At 37.3% G+C, this 16014-nt stretch overlaps 1 protein-coding gene across 1 annotated transcript in view; it reads right to left on the reverse strand.

The window, feature by feature from the left end:
* Positions 1-16014, reverse strand: part of GPR98 (G protein-coupled receptor 98) — a 272920-nt gene that overhangs the window by 159307 nt on the left and 97599 nt on the right. The window contains 10 exon segments of the mRNA XM_009997834.1: positions 1215-1354; positions 1535-1784; positions 3319-3503; positions 4403-4810; positions 7200-7442; positions 10009-10180; positions 11067-11184; positions 12977-13824; positions 14764-14899; positions 15782-15953. Coding sequence (XP_009996136.1) covers positions 1215-1354; positions 1535-1784; positions 3319-3503; positions 4403-4810; positions 7200-7442; positions 10009-10180; positions 11067-11184; positions 12977-13824; positions 14764-14899; positions 15782-15953 — 2672 coding nt within the window.

The raw sequence follows: 16014 nt of genomic DNA on the forward strand, positions 1-16014 counted from the left end.
TGAAAAAGGATACTACAGGTAACATCCTAAGCTATTTCTAGTGGAAATCACATCTGCTCTGTGATACAGTGTCTAGATAAAAAGAGAGCATGCAGGTAAATTTGCTATGTCTATTTTCTGAGGAGAGGTAGTTTGTATCAGCAACAGACTGATGTAATCCAGTAAGTCTAATAAAATAATGTCTAAGCCAACAAGATCTCAGCAGGATACAGAATATAATTGTCTCCAAATTCATTTATACTGTGTGAATAGGAAATACACAGGCTAATCTAATAATGGGCCATTGAAGAGCTCACATAGAAAACTTCATTCCTTAATGTGTGTAGCAACAAGAATGGAAAATGATCAGAAGGTCACCATATCTTCTAAAACCCAGGAGACATCAGCTTAAGGTAGTAACAACAATACTAGAAAACCAAACAAAACACCAGGAGATGGCTTTCTGTTAAAAGGTAATAGCCCTATACAGATCATTGCCAAAAGATGTGCTAAAATTCTGGTTGGTGCAAGGACAGACCAGACAGGTTTGTGACAGACAGACCCTTTAGGGGATGAAATACACAAAATCATTCAGTTCATAGAGTCACTGGAGCGTATAGTATTAGGCAAACTACTATCTGTGCTTGTCCTGATCTTACTCATCCCTGGTCATTCACTTTTAGCTACTATTGGAGACAAGATATATGTCTAGATAAATCCCTAACTTTAACAGGTTTAATTGTTTCACTCACACAGTGTCTTTCACAGACCCAGAGAATAAGGGTCTGTGAATTAGGAATATTTTGAGCCAGTGACTTGAAGTAATACCAGAGGTGCAGGTTTAATTTATTACTTTTTAAAGAATGGCCATGAAGTGTTGTCTGGTAACAACTGTAAAGGGTACGCAGTCATTAAAATTAATGAAGTGATGCAATTCTGGGATTTATGGCTTGTCTGCATTGCCTTACACATTGTTGCAGGATCTAAATGCTCTTTTGGTGAAAACAGTCAACAGTAGAAGTCTTAGAAATGTCTGAGCTAGAATAACTACATATTTTATTATATGGAAAGTTTTATGTGCTGGCATAAATGCCAGAAAAAAAATAAGGAAAAATGACAGATAGGAAATGGATTAATTTTATACTTGAAAATTATCTACTCAGAGTTATCGCATCTTAGAAAAATACACAGGTTCATGGTCAAAATTGGAAAACTAAACAGATTAATAAAATAACCTTTCAGCAGCCTGATTCCAGAGGAGACACAGAGACTTCTGTTGAACAATCCGACTTCCAGCAGCATGAATCCTATAAATTACTTCATTGTTATCTTTCAAAGGCCGTGAACTCCGACCCTTCAAACTCATAGAAAAAACCTGAAACAACACGTACAAGGTAAATACAAACTTAGCCTGAACATTCAACAGTGAGTGCTCTTTTTAATCAGAGACACACACCAAAAAATGTTCACATTCTTTTAAAAACATTTAAGATGTTTTGAGCAATACTGAAATTAAATTAATTTATTGAAGAAATAAATTGCATTTTCTTCGAACCTTGTTCTTCAGGGCAAGTTCTTTGTCTCCAGTGAGGAACCACTGCTGACTGCTGTATTCTGTGAACTGCACAGATTCACAGTCCTCTTCTTGAGGAGGTGATAATACAACAGAGACCTCTAGTAAACGTTCAGGTACTTGAATAGAATCCCCATCTTTTCCATCAAATCTGTGTCCATTGATTTGTTGAGGAAACCAGTTGTGAGCCATTATTGCAATGTATGGGCAGGTGTCTAGGATATTTTTACCTCTGTTGAAACAGAAAAGCAGTAGTGCTGGTAAGTGGAACTGAGCTTCACTACTCTTCACACAATTACTCTAAAAAATATTTGTAATTAATACTTAAATATTCAATTTTTAGGTTTTATGACATTGAACAGTTTCGGTTTTGTGAAAAAAAAAAATAAAAAAAAGAAAGAAGGAAAAAAGGGAAAAAAAGCAAAAAAAGCGGGGCTGAATTCTTATGTATTTCAGCTTCTCCATTTCCTTTCTGGTTTTTGCTCACTATAATCTGCAACCAAAATTCCTCTACATGGTAAACTATTTTACCATAACACTCATCTTTATACCTCGATGTAGAGACGAGTTTTACCTCTTTTTCTTTTCTTTACCTCTTTACCTCTTTTTCACAATAGATAAAGCAAAAAAAAAAACTTGGAATAGAGAATTTGAACTTTCAAGTTCTGGATGCTGTTCAGGATAGTGTTGATATTTATGTCTTTTGGCTGAGATGAACTTCATACCCCCTACAACTTAAGAAATGTCAAGAGAAGTTACATACCCAACACAAGTTGAGATAAAAATCAAAACCATTCTGGTTGTCTGAGGGGAAAAAATAAAATGTTTTTCTAAATTAAACTACCCATTGTTTAATAGATTCACAGTAGGAAAAAAATTCACTGTTAAAAAACATCTGTTTCATAAAAGAGTGTCATCTATTTTTGCAGTCACCTGTTTCCCCTGCCCATGAGCCTGACCACAGGGTAGTATATGCACTTGGAGACAAAACCAGCAATTTGACACTACATGTAACAACTACAAGAAGCTTTTAGAGTTTTTTTCAATAATGTTCAAGTGACTAAAACCAAGCACACAGAAATTACAAAATACCAGTAGAAATTCTGGGTTACCTACTCTGGTCTTAGAACATAGCTCTCCATCATACAATTACCTGCTATTTTCTTAGTAAGATCAATGAATCATTTTCCAAGTATTTCAGCTAAAGGTGAATTAATACAGCCCAGATCTCCTTAATCCTACTCCCATGACTACCCTGTATCAGTCTACCTAGTGATCTTTGACATTAGCTCCTAGTGCCACTATTGTGCTTTCTAAGGTTCATGTCATAGAACGGTTTGGGTTGGAAGGTAACTTAAAGATCATCCAGTTCCAACCCCCTGCACAGGCAGGGACACCTCCTACCAGCCCAAGTTGCTCTAAGCCCCATCCAACCTGCCCTTCATCACTGCCAGGGACAGCTTGGCAGCCACAGCTTCCCTGGGCAACCAATTCCAGGGTCTCACCACCCTCACACTAAAGAATTTCTTCCTAATGTCTAACCTAAATCTCTCTTCTTCCAGTTTTAATCCACTATACCTTAACCTCTCACTACAAGCCCTTGTAAAAGTCCCTCCCTACCTCTCCAGCAGGCCAGAGTGCAAGACATTTTCACGGCAGCAACATATTAGACAAAACAGTCCCTTTTCTAAAAACATCATTTAGATGTTGACTATATAGGCAAATTGTCACGTGTTTCCAAAACTCATGAATTCAAGTTTACTAACCTTTCTCCTGGTGATCCACACATTATTCCAGTCAACAGGGAAAAAGCAAACTTCTCAGTCACCTCAGCCAGCAGGCTGTATCCTCGTGTGTCCTCACGTTTTGGGCTAGCCAGAGCACAGAGTATCTCATAGAAAAGACTTCTACTTTTATCAGTGAGTAACTGTTTTTCACCTACATCTGTAACCTAATGAGAAGAGAAGAAAACAATTTTAGGCATAGAAGTCTGATTGTAACATTTCCTGGTGTTGAACAGTTTGGCAAGACCTCCATTTTTATCCTAATGTCCATTCTGAAAGCTCAGAATATTCTTCTCCACCTTCTGATCATTGCTGCCAAAGTGTGAGACACAGTCTATGTTAAAAACACATCAATATATGCTTATAAATAGGGATTTGATTATTAAAGAAAGCATGTGGTGTTTTTCATTCTTTCACAATTCAAAGATTTTTGAGTTCTGAGAATTTTTGACATTTTTTTCACTGTTTTCTGTATCAAAATGGCAACAATCACAAACTAACTGTTGATTATTAATAGTTATACTGCTGTGTGTCTATATATTTAAACATTTTCCAGCTCCTGTGCATTATTCCACAGGTCCAGAAGAAATAGAAAGCCATAAAACTAGTTCTAGAGTTTTCATAAAACTGAAGTGCCATTCTGAAATTATGAGCTACCCTGCCCAGCTGATTTCCAAAGTTACTGCAGGAAAAAAGACAAGCTGCATGCCTGGTTAAGAGCACAGCAGACTCCAGCTGGCTCTAGTAGGATTTTAGAAAGCTCTATGAAAGTATGGCACCAAAGGGAAAAATTGGCACAGCAGGAAATCTTGAGCTATAAGTACATATGCAAAATTAATACTTGTTGCTCATTTCAACCTATTGTATTTTTTTTATTTCACGTCCCCATCCTAACTAGTGGTAGACAAACTTCTTCCTTCATTGTGGGACTTCAAAACATCTCTTTTTACCTTTGCAATCTGTGCACCTGAGTCACTGCTGTGGATGCCAACCTTGGTGTTTTCACAGGCCTAGGTGTTATTATACTCTTAATAAAGTAATTCAAGGAAGCGCAGGGATGGTTTACCTTATCTATTATATGCATCACAGCAGTGAGCTGCTCTTCTGTTGTTTCTGAAGCCACTTTGACATTCAGATTCTGGAGGACTCTGTGTAAAATGGTGTCATCAAGAGGCTGCTGCAGTTGATCAATCAGCCCCCAAACTGGCAAGGAGTCCAAATCTGAGACAATGGTGACGTTAGCAATACCATAGATGTCATCTACTCTGGCTCCCCCTGTGGGATTAGAAAGTACAACCTGGAAACGTTTTGGAAATGGGTTTAAAGATGCTGTCTTTGGAGTCAGGGTCACATCCAGAAAGGTATTTCTCTGTCCAGGTTCTAAAGTCAATAAACCTTCAGATCTGGCAAAATCTTGTCCTCCCACAGCTGGAGATATGAAGGTCCGACCAATAGGTTCAGGTTTTTGTAGCTCCTTAAAACAAACCAGAAAGAGCTTTAGGTAGCACTATGATAGACACAATTGTTCAAAACCTGCTGCCGTAGAAGGACTGTATTTTAAATAGGTAAAGCTTTATTATGTAAAAAAAGTACTCTTTTAAAATGCAGTTAAGAATGATATGACAATTGCATTAAATGAAATATCTCCCTGAAATAGCAATTTGTCACTTGTAGTCAGTGACAACCTAGGGGAAGAATTACATATTATCATCAATAATAAACAGGACCTCACCCTTTCTTTTCCAAAACAAAAGATCACAAAGGTTTTCTGTGTGAATTCTGAGTGAACAGATATTACAGAAATGTTAGTACATCTGTAAGGTGAATTCCAGAGGGGTCGGTGTAAGCTTTTATCTGCAGCATGAAGTCCCTCAGTTCATGGGACAGAGAGGCATCACAAGTACATAAAAGCTGAAGCAAAGCAAAGCAAAGGTTTTGAGAAAAATGCGCCTGAAGTAATTTCAGTCTCAGTATTAATACTTAAAAGAACAATCCATTTAGGTCCAAAGGTAAGGTAAACACTATGGAATACACATGCAAAGCAGACAGATGAACTTATCTAGGAACGCTATATGGCCTCGCTTCCCTGGGATGTAGCATTATTTTTAGCTTCCTCGAGGTTTGCAGATACTTTTTCATTCTTCATATTCTTGCTCTTTCTGTCAGTTGCCATAACCTCGATATTAAATCTGGTAATATAATAAACTTTCCTTAAGTAGAAACTAATACTCTAGGCTGTTATTCAAATGTATGATTTTTACAGAATCTATTAGTTTAATAAGTACAGATTGTATACTGACCCTTAAAGTCTCCTACTGTAAGAAATAAGAATTTTTATTTGTGAAATACTAGAATCCTTTTAAAAACATTAATTATGGGAGTTTACTTAAGGAAAAACAAAACAAAACATTTTTTTTGGAGTTCACAGGAGAACCTGGAAAACAATGCAGTGTGTATCAAAAATCGCTGTAGAACAGGATCAAACATCTGTGGAAATTTCTGTGAGAGGCTGCCTTTTGTTTATCCCTTGCAGTAGATTATTAGGAAACGGGGAAATAAATGGTAATAAAAGCATTACTGACAAGAATGAAATTTAATAAACCTTTCTAGAAGTGAGATAAACATCTGTTTCCAGCTACTGACTCATGCTTCCTGTCTGCTGTGACCTCTTATTTTACAGGTTCCAGTAGTGCCAGTACTTTAGTACTTGGCCATGCACCCTCAAAACCTAAAAATGTCCAAAGAATGGTTGCTATATAAGAAATACAAACAGATAAGGAACTGCCCCTATATTTTAGCCTGAGTATACACTGGACAGTAGCAATTTCTTATCCACTTAACAGCTAAATGATAATGAACACTTGGCTGGAAAGAATATGAAAATTTGTTACCACACAATCTAACTAAAACACTGGCCAGCTACTACATAATAAATGCACAGAAACACCATGTAATCCTGTGCAGAGAAAACAGGTATGTATGTAATGTAACAACAGAATGCAAACTCTGTTATTATAAGGGGGGATGGGAATATGCTAGAGACATAACGATTTATTATAATAACCACTCCTGAAATAATGCTTTTAGGTATAAAATCCCACATATTCAGAGCAGGTCAGGCTAAGCACTATTCCAATACAATGGCAAACTCAGAGGAATCCCTCTTGCAGCCTGAGCCATGATACTGGAGTCACAGCTACAAGGCATTGGAAGGAATCATGTTTTTCAGCTGTGTTACTTATGCTAGAGGAGAATCTTTGTCATCTGTCAACAATAATGAGGTTCTCATTTAAAGACAAAAGGGTCAAGAGAAGAGTCTGGTGTTACAGCTGCAAGCATAACAAAACTTAATGGGGATGGTAAAATTTCCTTAAAAGCATGAGATTTTTCAATCAGAATAACAATTTTCAAGTTTAACACTTCAAGAAGATGGAATAAAATTTTATTCAAGTACTCCGTCTCTTTTCCTAAGTGTGTCCTGTGACCTTACTTGTGACCCAGAAAAGCCAGCTTCTTAGTGTCAGAATACTGATAGTTGTACCCATCGTGATAAAACTTAGAGAAAGAAGCCTTATAAATTGGAGGCTCATATGAAACTTACGACTACGAAAGAAATGTATTTAATGTCAACTATAGTCTTCGAGGTCACTGGAACTTACCGCAAACAAAACCATTCTTGGCAATGCAATGCAAAAAAGGTCCTGTTTACTAATGGAAAACCAAGGAAGTTGGATCACACGGGCCCAGAAAATGTTCAGTTATTTCCTGAAATGCTGATTACTCTTACATTTATTTTAGAGAATGAACAATGATTTAACAATAAAAACTAAGCTGAATATTAAAAGTAATAATAGAAGTCTTACCTGCATGCTGTAGCTAACCATTGTGGTTGCTGATGTACTAGAATCTCTAAGCACTTGCAGGCTGATTAAAGTTGTCTTCTTATAAGCCACAGCAAAACGAGATCCCACAGCAAAATACACCAAACCATGAGGAGCATCACTTTCAAGGACTGTTATAAAAGCAAATCTGGCACTGCTGTTCAGAGCAGCTCCTGTGCTCACAGCATAAAGCTCAACAAAAAAATATGTTTCAAATTCAGGTACCTGTAAATAAGGGATGATTTTCATATCATTAGAAGACTTACTAATTACTTTGGGCTTTAAAAAAAATGTATACACTCTTCCCATGCTTAATGGATTTCTTGTACCAACACTTACCACAAGCATGTTCTTGAAATGTCTAGTAAGTAGAATGAGTTATATCCTGAAAATCATAATTTTTTAGCAGGCACCACTCTGTCATGTGCAATAATGCCATCTCAGTTTTTTCCTTGGAACTTCACTGCAATAAACTCACTATTTATGTACGACATGTATTGTGGCTGTTAATTTGCTGTAAGAACTCAATAGTAAATTCTTTAAAAGCTCAGTTTTCCAGATTAAGGAGTCAGAAAGCTGTACTTTTTTTTGGTAAGGAATCTGCTTTATCACTTTATTGTTACCTAACCAGTAGAAAAAAATGCACAGAAGCCCAAATGCAGGTTTGAAACTGCAATGAATATTGGCTGGATTTGAGTACTAAACTCTGGTGAAGTTTTGAAAAACATTTTAAGCTTTAGTGTTTATACAATAACATGTTTATACATATTTTTTCAAGCAAATCTCACTAGATTTGAATGCTTAACTGAATTTATCCAAAACCTCAAAGCCTGAAGATACTATCCGGTAGACTTCTGTAAGGTTTACAGGAAACCTTGTCAGTCTTGAAATAAAGGCTATTGACTTTTAGTGTTCATATGTCAAAGAATTAGTCAATTCTAAAAACTAAATGCTTGTTCAATGAAAATACAGTAACAATACTAAATTTCAACATAACATGTTGGACTATCTTGGGTTTTGTATCTACAATACAGACATACCATGTTTAGAAATAGACATCTGATTACTGAAATACTAGAACTAACTGGAAATATGTCATCTGAACCTATTACATGCACTCATGAAGCAGCAAACTAACAAAAAAAGTAGTTCTTTACAAGACAACAGTCTCACAAAAAAAATTAATAAAATCATTGTAGACAAATTTTAATTTAGTAAACATAGCTTGTTGTTTCAGCTCTGGATGTTTTGAAATCCTACTTTAATCCTAGGAAAGCAGGATTCACCTCTTAGCTAACGAAGTCAGTACAACTGACTAAGGAAAACTTTCAAAAGCTAGAATATGTCATACCATATGCCATAAAAATGTTAAATATTTATTGAATGTATGTATTACTTCATAATCTCATAATGTATTTGTTACTAATTTATAAGCTATCTTATGAAAGAAGAATTTGGATGTATTTGGGGGGATATATAGCATATATTTTAATTGAGCTGTTGTTAAATAAATCTTAAAATTGAATGATCTTAACTAATTGATGACAGGCACAAATTTACTGGAATGCCATACGGAACTTTATCTTTCCAGTTGCACCTGTTAGTGTGGCACACGCTCATGCTTCATGTGGTACAACTGCATATGTCTGCAGCTGTCACTGCTGGCATTAATTAATGATACCACTCCTTTGGACTACACAGGTTCAAACTCCCAGTTTACTCAGTGAGGCAGCCTGTGCCTCACTCATATGTATATTTTAATCATTGGTTCAGTAACTTAAAAATAACATTTGAAAGCTAAAGAGGAAAATGGCCCTCTTACTGAAGTAGGGGAATGCACCCTGCTGCCCAGTGGGAAAACACTATTTCCCACATCCTACATCTTGCATTATTTACCAGAATGTAATCAGAAAAACCTTAGAACCCTTGTAATATTCTCCTTTCCCATTCCCTAGACCTCAGCTTTGCTACTAGGCTGACTGGTAGGATCATTTCTTGGAAAGTTTCAAACTCTTCTCTCTTAAAGTATGACAAACATTAATCCTTCTTTTCTTAAGGGACTGCTCTCATCACTAGGTGTTCACACAAAAACATTTTTTTTCTTTCTCTTTTCAATAAAAATGACTGAATGTTGTGCTTTGTGTTAATTCAATGACTTCTGCATTCTTGAGTGCCAGCTGTGCCTCTCAAGGCACTTAGGCTTAGACATACCCAACTGACAAATGCTAAATAGCTTTAGTGGATGATGGCTGCTAAACTGAACTCAGCTACTCACAAGCTGGATGTGCACAGTGACAGATTTGAGATTCTTATGCAGCTTTACAACTGAGTAGAGTTTTCACAGATCATTGTGCTAGATTTAGGCATGTAAAATTATGCAGACATTGCAATAAAAGCTTTTTGCCATTATTACAGGATCTGCTTTCCATAAACGATTTAAGAAGTGCTTTACTAGATCTAGAATTTACTGTGTGAAGGAGAAGAGTTCAGTATAGGAATATGCATGTCACTGAAATCACACCATTCATTTTTTCTTACTGCTCTGTAAAAGTCAGAGAGCTGCCATTTACTCTCCTAATACTCATCTCCTTTCCAAATTTTTACCAGTCACAATGGAGGCAGCATCAGCCTGTAAATAAACATGTTTGCAGAGGAACCAAGCAGATGTCAAGTTACAATCTTCAAACTGTGTCCTACACATCAGTTCCTCTGGATCAGAGGGCTTTTTTCATCTTGATAAACTGCAATCCAACACTACAGTGCTGTACCCAAACAAGCAATAATTACTCACATTATCAGGTTTTATTTCAATGGAGATAGTGCACTTTGTTTGCCCTGCCATGCAGGTAGTGGCTCCCCGTGCAGATACAAGTTCATTCTCCAAATTCATGCCATCCTTCAGAAGGACGACAGCTGTTTTATTAAAGGTCACACGCCAAAAGACCTTCACATCTTCAAAAGCCCTATAAGCAAATCAAAGGAGGATACATGTACTGAAGCAGATTACTTTAGGAAACATAAACCACAAAGGTAACAGACATTCCATTATTCAAAACGTATCACCAGGGAACAAACTGCCTTAAGATGGAAAAAATATGTATTTTCATTTAAATTCTTTCCTCTAAAATCCATTTAGATTACCAAAATGTAACTCAGGAAGACAATAAAGCAATTAGAGACAGCTAGATTCTTCTCAATTTTTGTTTCAGAAATCATGGGATTAGCTGAAGAAGAAACACTGGTGCTTGGAAGACAGGGATATGCTGAAGTACTTTCCTTAATATTATAGTAACTACTTGCCTGGAAAGCTAGGCAGAATTTGTCTTTCTTCTAAATTTAAGGAACTTCAGAGTATCTGAGCATATTCATTTAAAGCACACATAAATGGGCAACATATACATGTGCTAATTAGAAAAAAAAAACCAACCTATCATATTTGTGTTGAGAGTGAAGAGATCAGCATAATACTGACACTCAGGTACCTACTCAATTGTTCATTTTAGTATTCATGCCCACATATTACACATGGAGATGAAAATTTGATTACACCTTTAGCAGTGCAAATACCTTCAGCAAAACTTTCACACTTGTTGCCTTACAGTGTAAGTTGGGAAATACTTCGGGGTTTTTTTTCTCTTTCTGCTTTATAACAGTCCAGTGACAGACCTAATCACATTCACAACTTAAAAGCCTGTGTGCCAATTTCTGGAAAGTTATCAAAGGAGCTGAACGGCAAAGACTTATTGTAAAGCTTCTGTGATAACCTCTTCCATTAACAGCAGCTTCTGGGATTCAACACAGCATATTACAGCAAGTGGGAAGGGCACTTGAATCAGCTGTTGCCTGCACCTGTTTGGTTGCCTTGCGACAGTCAGCAGCAACTCCCTGTTTTCTGAGTCTTCATCAAGTACAAGACCACTTTGTACTTCTGGAATGAATCCCAAAATGCCATTCTGGAGATCACTTCCTGTACAGGAAACAGTCCATGAAAGTAGTTAGCAAGACAGTAAAGCTGAGAATAAAATTATTATTTAAATGTGCATAACTGCTAAAAAAAAGAAAAATAGGTATCAAAAGCATGGTGCAAGGCACCACTTGGGAGCGTGTCAAGAAAATTTCTTTTAATGTTTCTATTATTATTTTATCCTCCACACTTATTCAGAAGTTCAAATGTTGGCATTTCTAAATTTTATTTTAACCAGTAGATTAAGTATTTTTAAAAGTAAATTTCTTATGAGAGTACTGGCACCATTTACACACCAAAGCTTGTATTTTCAGCAACATTCAGTAAACTGACTGAATTCTGTGTCCCTTGACTTCAAGACATTGTATGTTGCAGTACTCTAGGAGTGTCCAAAACCTTGCTTTTAATGGCCTTAGGAGATATTGCTTCAGCAGTATTATTTTATGTTTACCGTAACCCAGGTAATACATTATCTACAGAGAAATGGGCCTCAGTGTGCCCCTAGATGGACATAGTTGTTTATGGGTCACAGATGGGTTTCCAGGGACAGCTTTCTTATTCATCCCACCCAAAATGTTTTTTTCTGGAGCTGTAACATCTGCTTTTCTCCTGCATCTTTAACAGAGTATGTGGAACAAGAGAGCTGCAAAATACTGCAGGGAAAACTGCAGCAAAACAGGACTGGAGTAAAAAACCAAAACAAACAGGGTTAATGAGAGGAAACTAATGTCTCCACATTCTCCCATTAAAACTTTATTCTAAAGGATTTGTCTTTTGCAGGTAGTGATGGTTTCACTCTGCAACTGGGAAGGCAATCTCGTTGTGACACAGTGCATCTTAAATACCAATAAATATCCTGCAGATTAACAGAGATTGTGTGTTTGCTTATGCACATGCACATATATTTAATCTGCATGTCTTTTTTAATCTAGATAGTTAATGCAGATACATGTTTTCATCCTTTTCCATAATGTAAGTTGTTTCCTTATCTTACTTTATGTACTCACTGTACTCAGGGTACAACTAGAACATATTAACACACTTGGGTGGGATCCAGCACAAGTTCACATCCCAGCTTGTGCACGTGCACAGACTGCTTCAGTTAATTTGCACATACAGGCAGCTGGTTACTTGCATGGTGAATTCTAGAGATGGTACACATGAAGGGAACAGTTGTTTTATATTATTGTTTCTATAACTTAATCTATACTGTGGTTCAACTTGGTTGTCACTTAGTTGGTAGGTCTGATAGATACCTAAAAGCTAAGGGAAACTGGGGTTCTGACACCACTTTCTCACAGTGCCACACAGTGACTGAAAGAAAAACTCTTCTCTGATGTCTGTGCAAACCCATCCCCAGAGGCAGAGGATGATGACACTGCAGATACAAACTGCACAATATCAAAACACAAAATCTGAGGCTTTTTTGATACAAGCCCCATACAATTCAAAAGTGACAACACGGCAAAGAAAAGACTGCAATGCTACAACACCTGCAAGAAAACACCCAGGCTCAGCCTCTTCCCTTCATAAAGTAAAAAAAGACAAGAACTCTGATAAGCAGCATCTATAAATGTATTTTGAGCTACGTTGCTAAGGGATGCATGGTGGGCTTCGTGCACTAGGCACCTCCTCTGATCTGAAAAACCCAAGGTTGGGGAATAGAATAACCTGCTTATTATCAAATATAATTCCAATTCTTATATTAAAATTGCTATGAGAACATACAGTTATTTACTGTTATTTAATCCAAATGTATTTATTCATTTTCTGAGGGGAAAAAAAAAATAATTACCTGCAATAATAACTGTTGCAAAAGCAGCAAATCCATATTCATCCTTTCCTTCCACAATCTGAGCTCCACATTCAGGATCTGAGAGGAAAACATAAAACAATTCCTGCCCCTCAGGCTCATCGTCATCCAGAATTTTTATGGACACCTTGCTTTCTCTTTCTCCATCCAGCAAAGTCAGAGTGACTGCCTGTTCCTCAAAATCTTCTCCTTCTGTTGCCCATGTGAAGTTTGATTTTCCATAAATGTTTCCAAAAGGATATGAATGTACTCCACTCTGTGCACTCAATCCTCCAAAAGTTTTAACAGTTACTTTAATATCACCAGTGAAACCCTTTGTCCTTCTGATATGAAGTAGCACTGTGTTGGGGGTACTGCTGTTTGTATCTTCTTCAACATAAATAAACTCTGGCCCCAAACTTAGTATTCCATTAAGAATATCATTAGCCAAGATATTAACTGTTGCCACACTGAAAGATGGATTCAGGCGTGGTGTCCAGGCAGGATCCAGAGGCTGAACATCTAAAACTTCCACAGCAGTCAAATTTACAAAAAAAAATTCCTCCATTTCAGGCAGAGTGTCATCAATTATTGATATTTCTATCACAGCATGTGTTTGAAAATGTAAAAACAGAAGCTCTCCATTGTAGATGGGTATGAAGTCTTCTAGTGGTTTGGCACTTCCTGGAATGGTCTGATACCTCAGTTTAGTGAGATTACTTTGAAAACCAAACAATCTTTGGACATGTAATGTGACTGCCTGAACATCTTCTTCAACTGAAACAGATCTTGAGTTAGGAGCAAACTGGAAGATCCCCACTGGCTCTATTTCAGCTGTTGTAAATCCTGATCTGAAACAGAAAAGGTATCAAAATTGAGAAAGGAAATACGAAGTATGAAAAGTAAAACCCTGAAGAATTACATCTTTCAGTAAAAAATCAATGATGGCTGTAAGAAAGTGGATTAAAACCATGTGTAAACAGTACAGGGAAGAAATGTTTTTTGTATTATGAACTCTCCTAGGAAAAGTCATTCTAGTATACTCAGGGTATTTAACTGAGATCACAAACAGGTGCTCTGAGGTCACCAGGACAGACAAGCCTAGGAGAAGGGGGCAGTCTTAGGAGTTTAGCAACAAATTCATTCCTACCTCCTTCAGATTTGCCAGTGTAATTGTAATGTGGTGAAGTCAATGCAGTGTTACTCTATCTCCATTCTTTTTATTACACTTTTAGCTATTAATGAGTAAGGTAGAATAAAAAGAAAATAGTTTGAAGAATAGATAATATTTTAGCTTGAAAATGAGATTAAATGTAATGTATTTGGTTTTAAGAAAACCCACACATACTTTAAAAATATAAATTAGATGTTTTCATAGAATTTCTTGTTTCATTTTATTTATTTTAAATGTTTGTAGTCCGAGATCTTCTAAATATAGGTTTTTAGGGACACTAATGAAACCTGTTACAGTTGTTTTCATTCTTCAGCTTCCTGGCTCTTCATTCCTCATTTTCTGAACTGTCTCCACCATCCCGGACAAATTCTAGGCACCTTACACCCCCGTGATATGAAACAGACCAGAACTGGAGTAAAGCCTCAGCTCTGATCAGGTCAGATCTGCAGTACTGACACTTTTTTCCACCTGAGACAAGATGTAAAAAATTATCAGAGGCACCACAACCTGGTAACTACCTATAATTTATTAGGGATTTGTACAAGGTGTGTGCCTATATACAGGTCATAATTCTTACAGCTCCTGTGAAACTAAAAAGCACAAGGAACATCCTTACCTCAGCCGTGCCCCACCAGACACATTGCTGTGCACTGCTGCTAAAGTGATGGCAAATGACTCGTGTTTATTTGGGCTTGGAGTTGCCTGAAATGAAATTACTTTACGTTGTTCACCAGAGGAAAATGCAACAGTCCCTGAAGGAAAAGAGAGAGCGAGAGAGAGCACGAGTCAAAAGCACTGAACAGGAACCCTCTTCTTACCTGGCAATGTGCTGAGATAGGGACTGCAATCACAATCCCACTGCATGTAGGAACAAGAAATCTGCTATAATATAAGGCCTTTCCTATATGTGTCCAGCTTTGGAGCCGCCAAAGCAAAAAGGGACATGGACCTGTTGGAACGTGTCCAGAAAAGGACCGTGAAAACGACCCGAGGGCTGGAGCACCTCTCTGATGAAGACAGGCTGAGGGAGTTGGGGGTGTTAAGCCTGGAGAAGAGAAGACTCCAAAGGGGAACCTAATAGCGACCTTCCAATACCTGACAGGGCCCCATAAGAAGGCTGGGGAAGAGCTGTTCACCAGGGCATGTAATGACAGGGCAAGGGGTGATGGTTTTAAGCTAGAAAAGGGTAGATTTAGGTTGGCCATTAGGAAAAAGTTCTTTAATATGAGAGTGGTGGAGCCCTGGAACAGGGTACCTAGAGAGGTGGTGGAGGCCCCAACCCTGGACATGTTCAAGGTCAGACTTGCTGGGGCTGAGCAATCTGTTCTAGTTGGAGATGTCCCTGTTTATTGTAGGGGGGTTGGACTAGATGATCTTTGGAGGTCCCTTCCAATCGAAGACATTCTAAGATTCTATGATTCACTAAAGTTGTCCTACAGGAGCATAGCATTGTGCTTACCTCCCAGATATGTACCTATGAGTCTTGGTTCTTTTTTAGCTCATAAAATAAACATAATACCTTACAGATAAAAATTAGACCATACAACTTCATTCTAATGAGTCTTCATTAACAAAGGAAGTGTGAAAAGGCACAAATAATTAAAAGGCAGTTGTTTCCTCAGATAAGAACTTACCAAATGGAGGAGTAAGATTGCCTGGCTGCTCAAAGCCAGTGATTAGGTCTGGTGGGTATCCTGAAATCCAGTTAACTATTACAGCGCCATAAACTCCTTTTCTGGTTATGACAGCCTCACCTGTCCCTGCTACAACGTCTGTAAGTCGTAAAATCACAGATTCAAAGCCAACCTGTGGAATCATAACAGATTTTCTTATAGAAGATGGAACAAAAATGGGAAATTACATTTAT

This window comes from Chaetura pelagica, unplaced genomic scaffold, assembly GCF_000747805.2.
Source record: "Chaetura pelagica isolate M959 unplaced genomic scaffold, ChaPel_1.0 scaffold84, whole genome shotgun sequence".
Lineage (NCBI taxonomy): Eukaryota > Metazoa > Chordata > Aves > Apodiformes > Apodidae > Chaetura > Chaetura pelagica.